This window comes from Arvicanthis niloticus, chromosome 20, assembly GCF_011762505.2.
Source record: "Arvicanthis niloticus isolate mArvNil1 chromosome 20, mArvNil1.pat.X, whole genome shotgun sequence".
In the NCBI taxonomy this organism is placed as follows: Eukaryota; Metazoa; Chordata; class Mammalia; order Rodentia; family Muridae; genus Arvicanthis; species Arvicanthis niloticus.
The window spans coordinates 23,980,326-24,002,504 of NC_047677.1; the positions used below are offsets into that span (position 1 = coordinate 23,980,326).

The 22,179-nt window shown below is 41.7% G+C and overlaps 1 protein-coding gene across 10 annotated transcripts in view; it reads left to right on the forward strand.

The window, feature by feature from the left end:
• Lims1 (LIM zinc finger domain containing 1) overlaps window positions 1-22,179 on the forward strand; it is a 110,800-nt gene that overhangs the window by 77,266 nt on the left and 11,355 nt on the right. For 7 of the 10 annotated variants that reach the window (XM_034524012.2, XM_034524011.2, XM_034524015.2 and 4 more), the window contains exons 2-6: window positions 5,487-5,646; window positions 16,195-16,261; window positions 17,750-17,870; window positions 18,194-18,343; window positions 20,635-20,785. In XM_034524012.2, the coding sequence (XP_034379903.1) occupies window positions 5,487-5,646; window positions 16,195-16,261; window positions 17,750-17,870; window positions 18,194-18,343; window positions 20,635-20,785 (649 nt within the window). Of the gene's footprint in view, window positions 1-1,075; window positions 1,299-5,486; window positions 5,647-16,194; window positions 16,262-17,749; window positions 17,871-18,193; window positions 18,344-20,634; window positions 20,786-22,179 lie in introns of those variants that run through there. The other 3 variants (XM_034524006.3, XM_076916956.1, XM_034524007.2) reach the window with 3 other exon arrangements.

The window sequence follows — 22,179 nt, forward strand, 5'->3', positions numbered from 1 at the left end:
TGTATAGATGAACAGAAAGGATGACATTTGCACATGGTGCTTTCCCTCTTCTAGCAAACATTAGTCTGGGGTCTCAGCAGGTCCAGGGCCTCAGTCTTGGAGTTCCTCATCATTTTGATATCTCTGGATTCAAAGTAGGGAGATGTGATCTCATTTCCTGCTTCTGGTCCCATTTTGTACCTGCCACAGACTGATTTTGAGTTCCTGTTTTATTTTCCAGTGATTCTCTTCAGTCATTTTCTCTCATAAAAGTTACAGCATAGTCCCAATCACTTATTATTCAGTCTCTTTATGGCCTTGGTTTTTGTGACTAGCACCTGTTTCATAGGGGATATGGTGATGTGATAGAAGACGTATGCAAACTCTTATGTGTCACCATTCACTGTTACTCAGATCTCTACTTTATGTTGCTTGTCTCTCAAAGCCTTTTCCTGTTATCAGTATGACCTGCAGTGCCTAGCACTGTGCCTGCTCACAAGTTCCTTGAGGTACTTGCTTTGCGTAGGATGGTTTACTGGGCTAGAGAATGGAACCACAGAAGAACTCTGTACTCTTGTGTTGCTTCATGCTACACTGTTGCTATTGTCATCATGACAAACACAATTACAAGACAGTAGTTGGAGCTAAATATAACAGGAATACTGTGACGAATCTGTGACTCTCCTGTTACAGGATTAGCTGGGATTAAATCAAAGAGTTACAGTTAAACTCTAGTTCTTTCTGGTTTACACTACATCCATTCATTGAAGCCTTTACTATGCTGTGTCTTGTATCAAGAACAAAGATAATAAAAGACTACATAGAGCTTCACTCTGAGGCTCACAGTCCTCAGAATTTTTTTCAAAAATTTCTTTGCACACCCAAGTGGAGACTTGCTCAGACATAATTTTCACTGCCACATGAAATGGTTTTTGAGAGCTTCTAGAAATCATAATAGATCCAGAGACTGCTGTGTTGCTGAGCTCTTAACATGAAAAGTCAGGAGTGACCCTGGCAGCTGGGTGACGCATGTGGGAACAGTGGGAGTGACCCTGGCTGGGAAACAGGAGGCCTGGATATTGTTTCTCTTCTCTGTATCCTGCTCGACCGGCATCGCTGGGCTCTGAAGCTTGTACAATGGCCTTCCCAGGACGGGCACGCCCGTGCACTATCCCAGAGAATGAAGAAATCCCCCAGACAGCCCTTAACAGTGTCCTCGAAGCTAATGGGAATGAAGACGAGAGGGCCGAGTCGAACCTGCAGCGCAGGCACAGTGACGTAAAAGTCTACAAGGAATTCTGTGATTTTTATGCAAAATTGTGAGTCTCTCCCCTTCTAGAATGCAGGCTTTCAAGTCTCCAGGCCTTCAGTTCTGCACTCCCTAGCCATTTGATTCAGCTAGTGTGTTTTAATTTAGCAGGGCTTTTTCAGGGTGTGCAGGGGGGGGGGCTTGTGGTGGTTCTCAGATTGCCTTGTCTTATAAACTTCCACCAGAAGACAGAATAGATGTCAAGGAAAATGCCACCTCCTGGGAAGAATAGACAGCTCTCGTCTCTCTAATAATGTACATGTTCATTGTGTTATCCATAAGAGAAGTTGTGTTGTCAGGATCTATAACAGGAAAAAATAGACTATGAAAGTTCTCAAATATGAAACTAAAAATTTAATTGATAAACACTTTGTTGGGGATTTATCCCATAATCAGTATTTGAGGTGGTTAATAAACTGTGATGATATTTAATAACAGAATTTTACGTATTGTATTTTAAGAGTAGAAATTTTGTTTCATGTGTTTTGATAAATGGGATGTTAAAAAACCTGGAAAGCTTGATTGTGGTTTCCTATGCAGCAGCTTATGGAGGTAGCTGTATAACAGTCCTGGTTGGCTTCTGTAGGAATGCATCCTCTCCACTCCCAGATTTTCTTTGTCATCAACACTTTTTAGTGAAAAAACATCGTCTAGAAAGTTAAGCAATTAGGTATAACCAATCTAATGACTTACCTTTTAAAAAAATAGCTTCTACATACATTGTGTTAAATATTGTCAAGTATAAAAAATGTGAACAGGACAGGAGGGTCAGGCAAGAGAGGAGCTGAGTATGTAATCCCAACGCTTGGGAGGTATGGAAGATCAGGAACTTGAGACCAGCCTGGGCTACATGAGAGACCCTGTCTCAAGGAAAGAAAAAACAAAACCAACTAGCCAGCAAACAAGGTGAGAGGGGAGGGAAACATGAGGTCAGTCGGGAGGCAAGTGATTGCTGTTTTCTGCTCCTCCTTTGTTACTTTAAGGAATTCATATATATGAATATATGTGTAAAACATTAATCTGTCTACCCATTTTGCCAAGTCTACTTGAGTAGTCAAACATAAATAAAGTCTGGAATGTAGTTGTAGTGAATATAAACAGGTCAGTGCTAATAGCATTTTTATCAGTACCATCAAAAAAAAAGATTGAAATCCAGTACTTCTTGTATGAGAAGTTATGTTTATTTATTCAATTAAAAGTAACATATCAGATTTTAATAATACAGAGGAAAATGCTATTGCCTTAAATTTTTGCACATTTTTCTTGATACAACCCCCTCCTACAGTCTGCTTCTGCACTGGGCACACTGCTATGACTGAGAGGGTACTTCAGAACTTCCAGAGAACCAGTCACCCCAGAACTTGAGAATCACTGAGTTAAGTGGTAGTAAAGTAAAACATTCCAGAATGTTCTCCAGCTTTGGGGGAAGTCCATTAAGATTACTGAGGTTTGGGGTATCACTGGAGAGAATTTAGAATTCTAAGGATGCTGTATCTTTTAGTAGCATCTTCTGCTTTCCAGAGTAGTCTCTACTTTATTTCATCCTCAGAACAGCTTCTGAGAATTCCTTAACGATGTGGACTTAGTGTCCTTCTCCACTCAGGCACTCTTTCTATAAGAGAGGGTGCACAGATCTCTCGAGGTTTATTAAGACTGCTGCTGTTCATCTGGACCCTCTCTTCTCACAATAATTCTGAAAAGACAAAGTGGAAGTCTTATTCATCGTGCTTAGGCCAGGTTCACCCAGAAATGAGGCTGCCTCTTTTCCCATTTTAAAAGTATTGGGGGGTGGGAGGGGCACACACTATGGAGGTCAAAGATAACTTACTGGAGTCAAGCTGGGCGGTGGCGCACGCCTTTAATCCCAGCACTTGGGAGGCAGAGGCAGGTAGATTTCTGAATTCTAGGCCATCCTGGTCTACTGAGTGAGTTCCAGGACAGCCAAGGCTATACAGAGAAACCCTGTCTCAAAAAAAAAAAAAAAAAAAACCCAACTTACGGGAGTCAGTTGTTTTTCTGTCATGTGAGTTCCAGGGATCAAACTGAAATCTTCAGGCTTGGCAGCAAGCACTGTTACCTGCTTTGCTATTGATCACAGAATGAAAAATAGCCCTATCTTTTCCCTTTTCTTCAGTGACACTCCTATCTTAGATTGGAGTTAACTAATTAAAACAGAGTTTTGATTGATCTGGAATGGTGAATGTGGAAATTCAACATAGAGTTACTATGGCAAGGTTACAACATGGAATTGTCTTCAAACATTTGAGGAAGAAGGCACATATAGGGCTATCCTCCATTGGGGTGTGACAAAGAATAACTGTTGCTATGGAAACACTAACCTTGGAAAGAGCTAGGAGCAAGGCAACTGGTTGAAGTGTTTGTGAAGTGAGAGGCTCTCCACACCATCTGTCTCTTGGCAGTGGTGCTGGTAGACTAATGAGATATTTGAAAGGTCAGAAGCTATGCGGGGGGAGCAGACTTCTTATCGTAGAGGTAGAGCTCTACCATAGAATCTGCCTCTGAAAATAGAAAACAGGCCAAAGCAAACAAAAGGCTTGCCCAATGACTCTTCAGCATACGGAATCTTCTCCATTTCTAGAGCTTTCAGAAACAAAATGGCTATTTATGTGAAATCTTCACCTAATTCTTTGCTTCAGCCATGCTGCCTTACTTCTGAAGCACCAGTGGCTAGAGAAAACTGAGATTATTCATTGATCACATTCTGTGTTTTGAAGTGTAGTGGGATTGCTTGTGGGAAACTGTCAGAGTCACTCAACAGTAGTTACCGCCTGATTTTATCTTTCTGACCTATAAAACATGGTTGCATCCCTACCATGAACTCTCTAGAGTTTGCCTAGGCTGTGGTCTGTATGGAGATGATTCCTTATATGTAGAGGGCCTGGGTTCCGCTCCAGGGTCATTTGTTAATGAGTAGCTAATGTTGCATCTGTGATGTTGAGTTAACTGTCCACCTCTGAACCTGTTTCTCCATCCTCAAAATGATCTTTATTACATAAAATTCTGTGATTTAGTGATATATTTTATAGTGTTATTACTAAATGGTTCTGTCTAATAGAATTGAGGCATCTTGTCTAATTTTCAGTGGTTTTAAGCAATTGCTTTGAACAATATCTAATCAAAGGTATAATCTAAATTCAGGTTATAATATGAAGTTTAGTTACGTGAAGTTTAGAGTCTGTTCTTTAAAGAAATTGACTTTAAGTTCTTATCTCACTGAGGGTAGAGCCTCCTGAGGCCCCACCTATAGCAGAGTAGCTGTTGGCAGTTAGCAGTGCCTAGGGTAGGGAGGCTGCTTTCTTTTGCAGCATGGCCCACTGGATGCGGCCTGTGCTCCAGTGATTGATGCCCTACATTCCTGCACATATGGGCAGTACTGATGGTTATGAGGAGGGAAGGAGGAATGGACATGAGGTTATAGGGCAGTGTGGAATGGGGCGTCCTGGAGGAGCTGGAAGTGGGGAGCAGTGTTAAGTGTGATCTAAATATATTTTATTCATACCGAAGAACAGTTCCAAAAAAATGTTCTCTCATGCATATCTTGTTTCTGTTTTTGACACAAGGTTTCTATGTGTTCCCCTGGCTGTCCTGAAACTCACTCTGTGGACCAGGCTGGCCTCGAACTCAGAGATCTGCCTTCCTCTGGCTTTCAAGTGCTAGGACTAAAAGTATATACCACCACTGCCTGGCTATCTCATCGCTATTTGAATTAAAGTTACTTATCCAGCTGTAACTCTTGAGTTCCTTAAGGGAAACATTTATTCATTGATTCATTTATTTGAGACAGTCTCACTATGGCTGTATGGTCCAGGCTGTTCTTGAACTTCTGGGTTCAAGCAACCTTCCTGCCTCTCCCTCCTAAAAGGCTGGAACTACAGGTGTACACCACTGCATGAGCTAGGGAACTCTGTGTTCTTCATATCTAACTAACACTGCTTACAAGAGTGCTGAAAACATTAAAGTCAAACAGGAACAAAGCAGGAGGCCCTTTTAGAAACTAAAGTGCCTAGGTTAATGAGACTGGGCGGGCCATTTTGAATTAGAGAACTTGTGAAACTTGGTTTTATGGATAAAATAGGAGTTTTTGTGTCCAGATAGAATTTTCTCCTCAGTTCTTGATGCTGTCTGCTCTTCTGGTTAACAAGTTAACAATCTCTGTCTTGCCCTTTGTGTGTTTTAGCAACATGGCCAATGCCTTGGCCAGTGCCACATGTGAACGCTGCAAGGGGGGCTTTGCACCTGCTGAGAAGATCGTGAACAGTAATGGTGAGCTGTACCATGAACAGTGCTTCGTATGTGCTCAGTGCTTCCAGCAGTTCCCAGAAGGACTCTTTTATGAGGTGGGTCAACTTAGCTGTCCTTCACTTTCAAATTCCTTACCAGAGATTGTATTAAGTGCCAGGTATTTAGTACCTGGGAGGTTAGTGGTGGAATGCATGTGGAACATGTAGGTCCCAACCTAAATAAGATATCCATGTATAACTACCTACATTCATGCCCATCAGTTCATCTCAGTTCAGAATCTACAGTATCTTGTAACTGCCTATCAGACCTGAGTACTTCTGCTCCAAGTACAGAATCCTTTCACAAGACCTGCAGCAGAAGTATCTCTGGCCTCCCCGCAATGCTTGCTCCTACATGGAATCTGCCCAACTTCATCCCTAGGTCTTACTTTATCAGGATATCATTGCACATCTTCCTAAAGGGGAACCCGTGTCACCTACTTCCTGATTCTGGAGATTTCCATGCATGTATTTTGTACAGAGAATCTTGTTAGGACCTGAGCACTGCTGTTTAGCCCGTCTATGTATCTTGAGTTATTTCTAAACACTTGTTTTTCTTGATGTCATCATGTGATCTGTACTTTCATTATACTGAAACTTTCTTATCACAAGAAACATGTATTGTGGGGATGGCCTAGGGAAGCTCATTCCCCACATCATGAATGAAAATGAGAGGAATCACTTTGGCAGTTCATTTTTGCTAACACACCACTTAACATATTTGCAAATGTATGCATTTTTATATGATATATGTGTATAGAATTCTGATACTGCAAAAAATGTCTGTTCTTCGATTTCTTTTTTAATTATTATTATATGTGTATGGATTTTTTCCTCCATATATGTCTGTGTATCATGTGCACGCCTGGTACTCCTAGAGGCAAGAAGAGATTATGAGATCCATTGGAACTGGATTTAAAGAGGGTTGTGAGCTGCCATGTGGATACTGGGTATTTAACCAAGGTCGTCTGGAAGAACAATCATTGTTTTGAGACAGGGTTTCTCTGTGTAGCCTGTCCTGGAACTCACTCAGTAGACCAGGCTGGCCTCGAACTCAGAAATCCTCCTGCCTCTGCCTCCCAAGTGCTGGGATTAAAGGTGTGCGCCACCACTGCCTGGCAAAGATTTATTTATTTTTTTATTTATCTGAGTACACTGCAACTGTCTTCAGACACATACTAGAAGAGTGCATCGAATCACTCACATTACAGATGGTTGTGAGCCACCATGTGGTTGCTGGGAATTGAACTCAGGACCTCTGGCAGAGCAGTCAGTGCTCTTAACCACTGAGCCACCTCTCTAGTGAAATCAGTGTTCTTAACAGCTGAATCTTTTCTCCTCTTTGAGCTTTTTTTTTTTTTTCTTTTCTCCTACGAGACTTAGATTTTCCTGTCTCTGTGCCTGAGAAAAGAAAGGTAGTTTGTAGCAGTCATTACTAAACTGATTATTACCACTGAGGCATTTCCCTACTGTGCGCAGATTGAAATTCCCAGGCCAGCATGGAAAACATCATTTGTTCCCCTGATAGATGCTTAAAAAACCAAACTTTCATTTGTGAATTGTCTATATTAGTGTAATACAAGGAAATAGCATTGAGTATTATCACAGAATGAAATTTTATTCACTAGTACACATATTATTCAGGAGTTTCTACTGTGCCTCAATAAAAATCAAACAAAAACCCTTAGCAGTAGGAAAATACTCCTTTTTCTTTTTCTTCCTCGGAGAATCTTTTTGTCAGAAATCCAACTGTAGGAGAAGACAAGATAGAAAGAATGTCCCAGGGTATATAGATGGTGGTGGTGAGCCAGATGCTTTGTGTTGACTCTGAATGACTATCATTGGTAAGAGAAGCAGACTTTAAGCCCCTAGGGGCTGTGACCGCATGGGAGGGAGGGCTGCTGTTGGACTGCTGTCACTCAGTTTAACAGACTCTTCTTAGAATTTGACAAAAGGCTCTGAAATTTCTTAACTCAGCCAGAAAAGACTGCTTTGATTTTAAGATCTTTATGAGGAATTAAGAAAGATACAAGATAAATATAAGGCTTTTATTATTCATTCATGAAAGTTAATACACATAGGTTAGAAAAGTACAGGCAGGGGTAGAGAGAAAGAGATCCACGGGTCAAAGCTTTATTGGTTATCAGTGTCCAAAGAGGACTCCTGTGGAGCTTTCATTAGCAGGCTTAAAGCAAATAGGCACACATTTCAGATGGCCATGCTGCGACACTGTATCTGTACAATCCATGCTGGATATGGAAGTGAGCCAGCTACTCAAGCTGTATCCAGTCTAGCTGACCAGAGGACGGTGGTGTCTGACAGACATCTGGATTGGTCATACTGGAGAACTGGGAAGCATGGAACTGGAGATAGCAGGGTGACTGGTACTTTCTTTGGTATGAGAAAATATAGCTTCTATTCGCAGTGGCTGCCAAAGAACATGTAATCATAGATACTCATGACAGACTCAAAGCACACAGAAAGGTTCCAGAAATATGGGGGATGGCTTAGTCAGTAAAACGCTTGCCATGCAAGCATGAGGACCTGAGTTCAGATCTCCAGGACTTACGTAAAAAACCTGGAGTAGTGGGACGTCCCCATGATACTATAGTTCAGGAGGTAGAGACAGGAAGGCCTACCTGTTTAGACTGTAGCTGAAATCATTGCAGTCAGGATTGATTGAGCTCCTATCTCCAAAACTAAAGCGGACAACAACTGAAGAAGATACTACACAACAATCTCTGGCCTCCACATGATCACACACACATACCTGTACATGTGTAATTGCATACATACATGCACACATGAACATGTCTGTATACACACCAAAAAACAAAAAAGGGGGGAGCAGGGTTATTCATACTGTGTAAGTCCCCTGTTATTCCTGCCGTTCTTTTCTTTGTGGTCCTGAGAGGTGAGAACAGCCTTGACAACACAGCAGGTTGTGATGTGACAGGTATTAGAGCCCATATTGACCCTAGTATCCATACAGGTCTCTTCTTAAGATTAAGGAAATGATACTGGAAAAGCATTAAGGAAAGTCCTCAGAAACTCAGAGGGAAAAGTCCCTCCTCACGCCTTTTCTCTGGCATGGTCCTTTTGCCTGCCATTTCGGCATTAAATAGCACTATCTTAGCCAGCAGTGGTCTATGTACCTGCCTCAGCGTGTGGTCCTGCCAGTTGCAAACCCATTTATGTTTGGTCAGAGGGAAAAGCTTGGAAACAGCCATGAGCAGAGCAGAATAAACATGACTCACACTTGTCCTCCTGCTCACTCCTTACTTCTCGTCACTGCTGGGGTATAAATATCCTCCTAGTGTTATTCCAAAGGATTACAGATCCCAGCATTGGGCTATTAATGGGCTGTTGCCTTCTGGGTCCTAAGGAAGACAGCTATTTTAGCTACAGTGTTTACTGTTTAAGGTCCATTTTCCAGCTAGAGACTTATAAAGCCACAGATGGAAAATAAGAACTTTACTTTTGGTTAAATGACATGTTAGAGAAAAAACTATCTGTGTCAAAGAATAAGATGCATGTTCAGCAATGCCCAACAGTAGATTTTCCAGAACTAGAAGTCCATTTGATTTGGGGGGGAGGGGAGAGTTGGGCCTGGGGTCTTTGTTTGTTTTTTGAGATTATATAGTCCACCCTGCATGAGGGTGACTTTAAACTCCTTATCCTCTACCTTCCTAGTGCTGAGATTACAGGCAGGCCTTCCACCAGAAATTTGTTCTTTTCTTTTTCTTTTTTTTTTTTTTTTTTTTTTGTTTTTGTTTTTTCGAGACAGGGTTTCTCTGTGTAGTCCCTGCTGTCCTGAAACTAACTCTGTAGACCAGGCTGGCCTCGAACTCAGAAATCCACCTGGCTCTGCCTCCCAAGTGCTGGGATTAAAGGTGTGCGCCACCACCACCCGGCTCTCATGCCCTCTTTTGACCATGTTGAGCACAGGAACATGTAGTGAACAGACATACATGTAGGTGAACACCCATAACAAAAATAAATAAATAAACAAACAAACGAACATTTTAAAAAGTAAAACTTTGTCTTAAAACCAGAACAAAAAAGACTACATAGCTTCTAGTAGGAATCCTACCCCGATGTAACCCCTCCTCACACAGTGGCCCTGTCTCTACTAGACGATGAGTTTAGAACAGGAACCTAAACATTTTCAATTGAGGCAGAAATTTGTCTCCCTCTGAAAAATAAGGTGATTTGCAGATTTGTTCATCAGAAAGAACTGATTTACCTCCGCTGTTTGCCCAGGAGATTCATTACTAATGTTACCAGCTGTTTGATTCCGTATCTTTTCTGAGTCACAGAACACTTCATTCATCTCTAACATGGAGCACTTACACTTCATTATGACTGTTTGTACAGTACTCATCTTCCCATTTACCTTTGAATACTTCTGCCACAAAGACTGTCCACATTGATCTAGTATCTCTAATATATAACTATAATCTCAGCACTTGGGAAAATGGAGAGAAAGGATCAAGAACTCAAAGCCACTTTTGACTACATAGCAAGTTTGAGACTAGCCTGAGCTACATGAGACTTTCCTCAAAAGAAAAAAGACCCCACCAGAAACAGTGTACTGTTTTATTTCTTTGCTTGCTTGATTAAAATAGCAGGCAGGCCTGGAGGTATGCTGAGTAGTGGAATGCATACTTCTCACGCAGGAGGCCCTGGATTCAATCCCAGCACTGATATGTAAGCTAAAACATAACATAGGACATGTCTAATATCCAAGGTAATGTAGCTCTCAGCTCTTTATAATGAAGAATGACTGTCTCCATTTAAGAGAAACCAAGATTCATTTACATTATTAGTGCTGCAATGCCAAACTAAAATCCAGTTTCCTTCATTCTGATACAACTCTGCATTTTACTTTAAAATAACCTATTAGACTATAGAAACTAACACTCATTTTTGTCTTCAACAGAAAATAGTAACAATGTGAGCATGTTAAAAACATACAGGAAAGCTGGGGCATGTCTCAGTGGTAGAGGACTTGCCCCATGTGTTCAAGTCCCAGACAGTAATGCTTCTCTAAGCCTTGATTGAGATGGGGCTTCTCAGTGTCATAAGTGTCCTAAGGCAGCATGCCTGTGCTTCTCCATACCTTGCCAGGAAGCTAGTCCCCTGTACAGGGGTAAGTACTGGGCATAGCCAGCTTATAAGACTTATAAGATCGTACTTATCTCTAAAATAATTCAGCACCTGTTTGTGAGCTACTTACTACACAGATGCATTATAAATTGTTGTTTTGTCATTTGATAGTTACGTGAACCCTACAAATTAGGTATCACTGGTTACACATGGCAAAGTAAGCCCTTGCCTACTGTATATAGTGACAGCTGACTCAAGATTTTTCTCTCTGAACACTTGTCTCCAAAAGCTGCATTCTCTTGCACAGTATTGCCCTATCTTTCTCAGAAACTGAAATGATTTAGATATATTTCATAAGATAATATGGTTTTTTTTTCTCTAAAATCTTCACTCACACATTCTGTAGTTACTTATGGAAAGCCAGTGTCAGATCCCAGGGTTCTTCTCATAGTTTTCACAGCTCTGGTTATGGAGAGTCTGCATGAATGTGTGAGTTACATATGGCTGCAGGTTTGCAGTTGAATAATGTAGTTATATTTAAAAGAGTCAGTGCTGCTGGGTGGGGGTGGTACATGCCTTTGATCCCAGCGCTTGGGAGGCAGAGGCGGGTGGATCTCTGTGAGTTTGAAGCTAGCCTAGTCTAAGGTGAGTTCAGGATGGCTAGGGCTACATGGAGAGCGCCTGTCTCAAAAAAAAAAAAAAAAAAAAAAAAAAAAAAAAAAAAAAAAAAAAAATCAGTGTTAGTTTCCTTAAGAGTTTAGCTGTTTTCTGGAGGAAATGCCCATTTAAACAGGCCCAGACACTTGCATTAGTGGTTCCTAAGTACAGCTTTGTGATACCTTGATTATCTCCACTTAAAGATGTATTTTTAGAAGTGAGCTAAAGCCAAGAGTTACAGAGAGAAACAGTTCCACAAATCTTTCAAACTGGCATAAACTGAACCCAGAGCAAGGCCTGAAAGTGGCCTTCTTTGTGTGCTGCAGATCCAGCCAGCATGCCCACGGCTGAGCTCTGCCAATGCTTCAGATTTTTCTCTCTCCTTGTTTGGTTTTCCCAGTGGTTTTCTTTCTCCCCCATCCCAGGCTATATTAACAGGAAAGACCTGTTGGTAATGAATGCTGTAATGGAACAGTGATTAACAAAGAGTTTCCTCACTCATTTCCTCTAGTACTGTATCCTGATTATTCAGGAAGGCTGGGACTGAGAAGTGGAGACTGAAGAGAGGAAACTCCAAAGCCAGCCTCTCTGCTTATCTACTGACCCACTTGTCTCAGGGCAATTCATGACAGATGTATAAATCACTAAATGACTGTCCAGCATCTTCATTTCTAAAATGAGGCCACTGGCTAAGTTCCTGATTATTGGTTTTAAAGCAACAGTTATTAACCCTCCTCCCTTGCCTCTCTGGTAGGAATATTTACAGAACTCCAAAACCTACACAGAAAGCAGAGCTGTTGCTGCTGGGACTCATCTTCTCCCACACCACATAGTCTCTTGGAACATAATGTTTCTTGCTTTTGTATCTATGGTGAGATCAATGAGAAGCATCCCCTGTAGGCTCCTTGATCTGCACGTTTGGTCCCCACTGGTGATGCTGTTTGGAGAGGTTGTGGAACCTTGAGGGAGGAAGTACGTCACTGGAAGTGGGCTTTGAGGATTTATTGACTCACCCCACTTCCTGCTTTCTTTCTCTGCTTCCTGTCTGTGAATAAAAATGTGATCAGCCAGCTTCCTGCTCCTGCCACTAGGGCACGCCTTCCCTGCTATGATGAACTCTGTCCTGGAACTGAAGCCAAAACAAACCCTTTCTTCCTTGAGTTGCTTTTGGTCAGAGTTTCATCACAGTGACAGGAAATAACTAATACAGTATTCCTTGTTTTAAATTGGCTTGGGGGTTCATGTAGTTTATCTCAAACATAGTGTTTATGGACATTTGATTCTTCGAAATTCATAGTTTCTGGTTTGTTCTTTATTTTATATCCCAAACTTTTATTTTGGGTTGATTTATGGGGTCCCCAGTCTCCTAATTAAATATTTTATGCTTTATTATCTCTACAATGTGTGGAAAAGAAGCAGCGCATTATAGCAAAATCTCTTGGAACAGGAGTGGTACCCCTGATAATGGGTCTTGTACCACAGAGGAGCACAGGATCTGGAATGCAGGTTATTGCAATGGAATCAGTTCCTGAATACTTGGACACTGTTTCCTGAGTGAGTGAATCAGTCAGTCAGTCTGTCTGTCTGTCTGTCTGTCTCTCTCTCTCTCTCTTTCTCTTTCTCTCTCTCTATTTCTTTCTTTCTCCCTTTCTTCCTTTCTTCCTTCCTTTCTTTCTTTCTTTCTTTCTTTCTTTCTTTCTTTCTTTCTTTCTTTCTATGTTTCTATGTTTCTCTTTCTTTCTTTTCTTTTTAAAGAAGTGATCACATTGTAGGGTGGCTCTGGCTTACCTGCCTCTTCTGAGTCCTTTCTGATATGACTGCTACTATATTTCTATACACAATTGCACTTGCTTCTCCCACTTTATAAAGAAAAGGATTTCAGTTCTGTTAGGATGACTTGCACCAGGACACCTCTCAAATGGTATCATTTAGGGAAACATATGCCTTTAAAGCCTTCCAACTTTTCCTGCCCTGTGTATTTTCTCATTTAGGATGAAGAAGCTTGGCTTGGGGAACTATGTTGAATGTTGTGTATTTTGGTATGTTGTGAGTTTAGAGTTGTAGAGAAGTCAGACATCATTCCTTTATGACTGACTTTGCCTTGTGCACCTCTGATTAATGTCAAAAGAAAGCATCCCTCTTTAAAAGACTTTCTGTGAATGACTTGAAAATATGTCCAGTGTGCAAAGTACTTCCTATGCAAGCCTCATGACCTAAATTCAGATCCTCAGAGTTCACATAAAAGCTAGAATCTGGCATGCCTGAATACCTTTAGCCCAAGATGGCTGTATCTCCAGTAGGAGTAGCAGGTGCCTACTTGCAGCTGGGAGATGTTTCACATCTGCTCAGGCCTGGCATGCCCTGTTCCTTATAAGGTCTGCACCTAAGAGCTGAGCTATAGTAGTTTGTGTAGGCAAGGGGAACAAAGTGGTTCACACTCCATGTTATATCATCCAACATGTTATATCTTCCATCCATGGAAGGGCCAGCTGTTACTACACACAGGTAACCTGGAGGATTGCAGTTGAAACAGTGGAAAATTTTCAGGCATGGAACAAGACTCCATCTTGCTGGGCACCTTTCCAGATTGTCTAGAGTATCCTGAAGAACCATGCCAACCAAGTGGACATCTGTGCCCTGTTCCTGACGCAGCTGTCAGCACACAAATTCTAAATGTCTGTGTGCTGCAGTGAGACTCTGCTGTCACAGTTAAGTGTACTGTGTAACTCTGCCTCCAGACTGTGCCCTCCAATGATGTGTACATCAAGCTGTTTTCTGCAAAGGACCAAAATGTAGGAGCATGGTATAGAGCGAGAGGAGCAGAATAGAAGCCTGCCTGCAGACAGTCGAGCACAACTCAAGGCTACTTGTTAAATAAAGAGCCTGGTGGTGCCCCACGCCCCCAAATGCCACATGCAGCAGTATACACCCATGGAAAAGATGGGAGAGAGAGACAGGAGAATTCTTGAAAGCTTACAGAACAACTGTTCAGAGCAGTGAACAAGAAACCCTGTCGCAAATAAAAGACACCCCTAAGATACACATGTACACATGCATGCACACAGAGTCCCTGTTAGGCAAACACAGCAGAAAGCTCTGAGCAGGACTGGAGACATGGCTCAGTTGCTAAGAACATCTGAGTTTGGTTCTCAGCATCCATGGTGAGGCAGCTCAACAACTGCCACACATGTACCCACACACATATGATACGTGCTTCCTCAGACATATGCATGTTTTAAATAAGCATAAATCTTTTTAAAGCTGTAAACAGTTTTCTTTCCAGAATGTTGTAATTCCTTGGGAATTCAAGGTCAATCTGGCTTACATAGAGAGTTCTAGGCCAGCCAAGACTACATATTGAAACCCTGTCTCAAAAAAATAACTAAGGAGCCGAGAGATGGCTCAGTGGTTAAGAGCATTAGTGGTCCTGCTCATCTGCAGGACCCAGGTTTGAGTCTCACAACCCATAGGACAGTTCACAGTTGTCTGTAACAACCAGTTCCACAGGATCAGATGCCCTCTTCTGGCTCCGTGGGCACTAGGCATGCAGGTGGTACAGACATATATACAGGCAAAAAAAGAAAAAAAAACCCATACACAAAAATAATTTTTATTATGCTAGAATATGTACTTCTTGTAAATACTTAACTTTACAGTAAAAATTTTTAAATATTGGCCTAAAATAATGCAGGAAGAGGTTTTACATATATGCAAATTATCTGGGTTGAGAGGTCTATATCTTTCATTAAATTTATAAAGGTAAATGAGGCTGGAGAGATGAGTCAGTGGTTAAAGGCTGCTTCTTCAAAGGATCCAGACCCAATTCTGAACACCCAGATAGTAACTAACAACCAACTAGAATTCTAGTTCTAGTAGATCTGATGCTTTCTTCTGCCCCTCATAGACACCAGACACACACAGTGCACAGACATGCATGCAGACAAAACACCCATACACATAAAATCATAATAAATATCTTTATAATCCTTAAAGTTAGAATATGTACATCAAAAATAATTAAGTAATTATGGGTGACACCAGCTGTACACTGTGCCCTCACCTTGTACTTTCTCTCTCTCTCTCTCTCTCTCTCTCTCTCTCTCTCTCTGTGTGTGTGTGTGTGTGTGTGTGTGTGTGTGTGTACACACCTATGTACCTGTACATGTGAAAGTTGAGGTTGTTTTCTTTAATTGTTCTCCACTTTTATATTTTGAGATGGTGTTTCTCACTGACCCTGAAATTCATCAGTCAGGCTAGGCTGTCTGACCAATGATCCTTGTCCATCCGTCACTCTGCCACCTCCCCTAGACCAGGGTTACAAGAACACACATCTATGTCAATGGCTTGTTTTTTGTTTGTTTGTTTGTTTGTTGTTTTTGTTTTTGTTCAGTTTTGGTTTTTAATGTTAATTTTAGAGTACCTCATGTTTATACAGTTTATTCCCTGTACCTGTATAGAGGAATATGGAAGGTCCCAAAGTTAGCTGGGCAGGTGACACACACCTTTAACCCCAGCACTCAGAAGGCAGAGGCAGGCAGATTTCTATGAGTTCAAGGCCAACCTAGTCTACAGCACAAGTTCCAGGACAGCTAGGGCTACAAAGTGAGACTGAGTCTCCAAAAGTAAATAAATAAAACAAAACCTCCTTTGGTAAGGACTAGGGTAGTTGATTAGCAGAGATCACTTTCCTAACATTGACAAGGCTTTGTGTTCACCACACACACACCATAAAACAACAGCAAAAGCCACTTTTGTTTGTCTTTTCTTGAAATAATCTCATTCTGTGCTTGTTACATATATACATATGTAAGCTGATGGCATTCGTGGTTTTTCTTTCAGTTTGAAGGAAGGAAGTACTGTGAGCATGATTTCCAGATGCTCTTTGCTCCCTGCTGCCACCAATGTGGTAAGTTTTACTGCTGAATATAAGTGAAAATACGTCTCACACTCATATAAGTCACTATTATAGTTTTGTCTCTGTTGTGATAGCATTTTGATTGAAAGCAGCTGAGGGGAGGAAAGGGCTTATTTCATCTGTGCTTCAGGTACCAGTGCATTGCTGAGGGAAGGCAGGGCCGAAGCCGTAAGCAGAAACCATGGAGAAATAGCTTGCTGGTTTGCCATCAGGCTTAAGCTCAACTCCTTTCTGTATTTCACAGTCCAGGACCACTTGCCCAGGGAATTGGGCCAGCCATAGTAGGCTGGGCCCTCCTAGATAACTATCAAGATACTCCCCTACAGACATGTCCATAGGCCATTCTGATCTGGGTAACCCCTCATCTGGACTCCCTTCTCAGGTGACTCTAGGATGCCTCAAGTTGACAGGTAAAGCTGACTAGGTCATTTAACACTATAAAGTAGATTTTTTTTCAAATGGTGCTTATAAATAATTATAAAAGACAGTTTATCTATCCTCTCTATTTTGCTCTTGAACTAAAGAACCACAATCTAGAGAGAATTGATTTTTATGGACATCTGGGTAAAAGCTGGTAGTGGGCTTTCTGCACTGCTTTTCCCTCTGCTCATAGCCTTTGCCAACTTGCTTGTGGTCTGGCCAGGGAAGAGACAGGGAATATTTCAGTTGACTGGATAAAGATGCGTATGTACTAGGCTCACTCATTGTAGCCACTTCAGTGGTGACTCAACTAGAACATTTCTAGGGTTTGGAGAACCTGAGTTCAATGTTATAAATGCTTAGTGAAGGAAGTCAGTGTCTCAAAAACACAGCAAGATCAAAAAATAGAAAATACTTTGTAGATACTAAAGTTACAACACGCAGTGGTAGAAATGTGCTTGGCAGTCATAAGGTCCTTGGTTTGATCCCCATGGAGTGAAAGAGTTGAGGGGGTGTGTAGTGAGAATGAAAGGAAGGAGTGCTGTAGATTTCAGCTGTCCATGTCTCCTGTGGGCATAAACAACTAAGAGGCACTGGAAGAACTCAGGACATGGAAGAGCTTGGAAAAGAAAGCTGTGGTGTGGTGTGGTGCGGTGCGGTGTGGTACAGTACAATGTAGTCAGTGTTAAAATGTGGCTATAAAGTAAAAAATGAGGATCCAGGTGAGAGAAAGATCATCTGTCTGTTCTCTTCTCCAACAGACACAGTGTAAACGGCCTTCTTTTAAATTAGTTTGGTAATGCAGACCTGTAATGCCAGATTCAAGGGAAGTCGTGGCAGGAGGACCTCAAGTTTAAGGGCTCACTTGAGGTCCTATGTCAAAAATTAAAAGGGAAAATTTCAAGGTATGGAGATGTGATATCTTAAAGACAACTTAGGGGTAAGGCAGTAGCTTAGTATTGGAGGAACACTAGAGTCAATCCCTCTGTCAACACTTTCCCTTTTGTTTATAGCAAATAAGACACCTCACAATATTCTTTGTGCTTTACTTTCCTATAGGTGAATTCATCATTGGTCGTGTTATCAAAGCCATGAACAACAGCTGGCATCCTGAGTGCTTCCGATGTGACCTCTGCCAGGAAGTGCTGGCAGACATAGGGTTTGTTAAGAATGCTGGCAGGTAGGAGTTTTGCCATCCTTGTTGGATGTGGGTAGACAAAGGGACTGTTCAAGCCTCATGTATTTTTTTCTATAGAGAATGAGGTACTGCTCTAGGGTATGGGAACTTAGACTTACTCAATACCCTGGGAAATGACCCCAGAGCTTGGTCACAGGGTCTGTTCCTGCATGCCTCCTGTTCTGCTAGGAGTGGTGGGCAGTGAGGAAGTCTATGTGCATCACAAATTAAATTGTTTTTTAATTTTCAGTCAGAGATATTAGAAGTATATTTCTAATGATTAAAAAGAACTTAAGATTTTAAATTCCATTGTTGGTCCTTTATAGACACCTATGTCGCCCATGTCATAATCGTGAAAAGGCCAGAGGCCTTGGAAAATACATCTGCCAGAAATGCCATGCCATCATTGATGAACAGCCTCTGATCTTCAAGAACGACCCTTACCACCCAGACCACTTCAACTGTGCCAACTGCGGGTATTACAGTACTTTCCCTGACATTGTGCAAAACAGTAGAGTTAAAGTGAAGGAGCAAACCAACTTCTTTTCTTCAAGCTTTTATTTTGTTTTATTTTATTTTATTTTATTTTACGTGTGTGCACCTAGGATCTTAGACAGGCTAGGCAAATGGTCTAATTAAACCCTTAAATTAAATTAGGTGTGTGCACCTAGGATCTTAGACAGGCTAGGCAAATGGTCTAATTAAACCCTTAAATTAAATTAGGTGTGTGCACCTAGGATCTTAGACAGGCTAGGCAAATGGTCTAATTAAACCGTTAATTCTCCAACTTGTAGTGTTAGACCTGTGGAAGACCCAAGAGCATTATATACTGGCTCTACTAATGACCTGTGAGCTGCGTATTCAGTGTTCAGTGAGTGAGCTTATTACTAGGTAGTAAGTAAAAGAGCAGTTAGCAGACAGAACATAAGAAGCAACATACAGACAGCTGAACATCACCAAATTCGGTGCCCACAACATCCAGCAGAAATGAGTAAAGTAGCCCAACTGAGCTAGCATATAGAAGAAGCATCACCAGGTTAGGCACTCCCAACATCCAGCAGAAATGGCTATAGACACTGCTGAAAACTGTCATGCTTGGGTTATTTTTTATGTGTATTGATGTTTTACTTGTATGCAGTATATGCACTACATGCATGCCTTGTGGCCATGGAAGTCAGGTGAGCTCACTAGATACCCTGGAACTAGAGTTAAAATGATTCTCAGCCATCATGTGAATGCTGAAATTGAACCCAGGGCTTCTGCACAGGCAGCCAGTATTCTGAACCACTGAGCCATCTCTCCAGTTCTCATGTTTAGTTCTTGATTGAGAAATCTCTAGCCAGAGCAGACTGATCTCTCCATGGATGAGCTCCTAGCTTCCCAGTCCCTCCACAGGCCTGCTTATACCAGTGGCTGAACAATGGGAACCTCTGTTTGAAATGGTTCCCCTCCTAACTATTCTGAAAGGTTCAGTTCTTTTAAAAGCTGTAGTGGTTTGCTGTCCTTCCTCCCTTGTGTAGCAGTAGAGGGTCAGCCTTCCCCCAGAACAGGGAGTCTTGAAGGACACTTGAAGTAAATATGCTGGATTCTGGGATTTGGTGAAGTGCCTCAATAGTTAAGAGCATTGGTTATTCTTCTAGGGAACCCAGGCTCAATTCCTAGCACCCACAGGGCAGAATAAACCTTCTGTAACACCAGTTCCAGGGCATATAATGCTCTCTTCTGGCCTTTACATGTATGCAGCACCAGGCACACATGGCACACACAGACATTGATACAAACAAAATACTTGTACACCTACATCTTTTTAAAGCCCATGACAATTTGCCAATATAATTTATCTTTTCTTATTATTTTTTGTCTTAATAGTCATAATATTCTTTGACAGTTTCATGTGTATATAACATGTTTTAGTTAAAATCACTCTCATTCTCTTCTCTTATCCTTGTTCTTATAGTCACTGAGTTTAACTAGGGCTGCTTGCCAGTATCTGACTGTGGAGTTATTTCCTGCATCATGGACACCTCACCAATGGCTGCACCCCTGATGCCTCCTCTTCCTCCAGCAGCCATTAACTGCCAATAGCTTCTCAGAGCATGTGCCCTGAACTCAGTATAATTTGTATTTTTATAATAATAAACGCCTGTCTACAGATCATAGGCTGTCCACAGATTCACAGTCCTCTGTCCTCAGCCTCCCAAGTGTTGGAATTATGGATGTGGACCATTCTTGGACCCAGCACTGGGAATTTTAAGGAAGACAGATGGACTGAGATATAATACGTTATTATAAGACAACGATGATAAACGTGACTGAAGTGGCATGTGTCTGACCTTTCCTTGTGTCTCACCATTAATACAAGATACTAGTAACAATCTGAAACCCAGCCAAGTCTCCTAATTCACATTTCTCAGATCACCTTTAATGAGGGGAAAATGGAAATTATCAGGGATTGTTATAATTATATCTTTTAAAGTCTTATAGAAAATAAAAATCCTGCTGGGCAGTGGTGGTGCATGCCTTTAATCCCAGCACTTGGGAGGCAGAGGCAGGTGGATTTCTGAGTTTAAAGCCAGCCTGGTCTACAGAGTAAGTTTCAGGACAGCCAGGGCTACACAGAGAAACCCTGTCTAAAAAAAAAAAAAAAATGAAAAAAAAAAAATGAAAAAGAAAAAAAGAAGAAGAAGAAAAGAAAAATCTTGCTACCTCTGTTGGGTACCCATTCAGTTGTACAATAGTATTCAGTGTAATGTCTTCTGGTGGACAGGAAGGAGCTAACTGCTGATGCTCGGGAGCTGAAAGGGGAGCTATACTGTCTGCCATGTCATGATAAGATGGGGGTCCCTATTTGTGGCGCCTGCCGGAGGCCCATTGAAGGTCGAGTAGTGAATGCTATGGGCAAGCAGTGGCATGTGGAGGTGAGTACAGCCTGCCCCAGGGGAGCCAGTGCTTTCAATCTCTGTGCCTCAAGTGTGCTAGCAAGATAACAGTCTAAGGATGAAATGTGGACATCTTAAACAACAGTTGACTTTTGTCCTAGTCTATCACTGTGACTAAAACAAAACCAAAAACCTGACCAAACTAAGTGTGGGGCACAATCCTTTAATTCTGGGACTAGGGAGGCAGAACCAGGAGGATCTCTGTAAGTTCAGGGGCAACCTGGTCTACACAGTAAGTTCTAGGATAGCTAGGACTGACTTTAAAAAGAGACCCAGACTCAAAAACAAAACAAACAACAGCTACCTAAAAGCAACTTGGGAAAAGAAAGGGTTTATTATGAATTACAAGTTATTGTCTATTGTGGCGTGAAGCCAGGGTAGGAACTAGAGCAGAGATCAGGGAGAAATGCTGATTATTGGTTTGCTTCCAGGCTACCTGCCCAGGAATGGCACCACCCACAGTGGGCTGGGCCCCTCCCACCTCAATTAACAAGCAAGACAATACCCCACAGGCGTGCCCACAGGCCAGTTTTATAGAGGCAGTTCCTAGAATTATGGGCTAGTTTGTGTCAAGTTGACAAAAATGAACCAGCACAACTTTATAGTAAATAAGAAAATCTGACAACATGGTGCTGGGTGTGTAGTCTGTTCTTAAATCCTTCTTGAGGACAAGACTGCCACATCTAACAACACTTATTCTCAATTATAAACACCGCTGGATGCCCATCTCTTCTCTCACATGTCTTATTTGATAGGCTAGGTTTTTTGTTTTGTTTTTCAAAGGTTATTTTATTGTATGCATATGTATGCATATGTATGCATATGTTTTGCCTGCTTGTATGTGCCTGGTAAGACAAGGGCATCAGATCCCCCTGAAACTGGAGTTATGGATAGTCATAAGTTACATGCTGGTGCTGGAACCAAACCCAGATCATACTCCAGAGGAGGGGCCCTTCTAACTGCTGAGTAGTTATCTTTTGTTTTGGTTTTGGTTTTTTGAGAGAGTTCCTTTGTGTAACCCTGGCTGTCCTGAAACTGGCTCTGTAGACTAAACTGGCTATGAACTCACAGAGATCTATCTGCCTGTCTCTGCCCTCCCTAGTGCTGAGATTAAAGGCATGTGCCATCATGTCCTGTTGCTGAGCAATTGTTTTAAGGTAGAGCCTCATCTACATCAGAATTGAGACCATAAAAGTATCTGGTCTTGCTGGGTGTGATGGAACACACCTTTAATCCCAGCAGTCTGGAGGCAGAGGCAGGCAGATCTCTGTAGATTACAGACCAGCTGGTCTACACAGCAAGTTCTAGGACAGCCAGAGCTATAATATCTATATAGTGAGGCACTATCACCAAAAAAAGGGTGTGGAAATCTG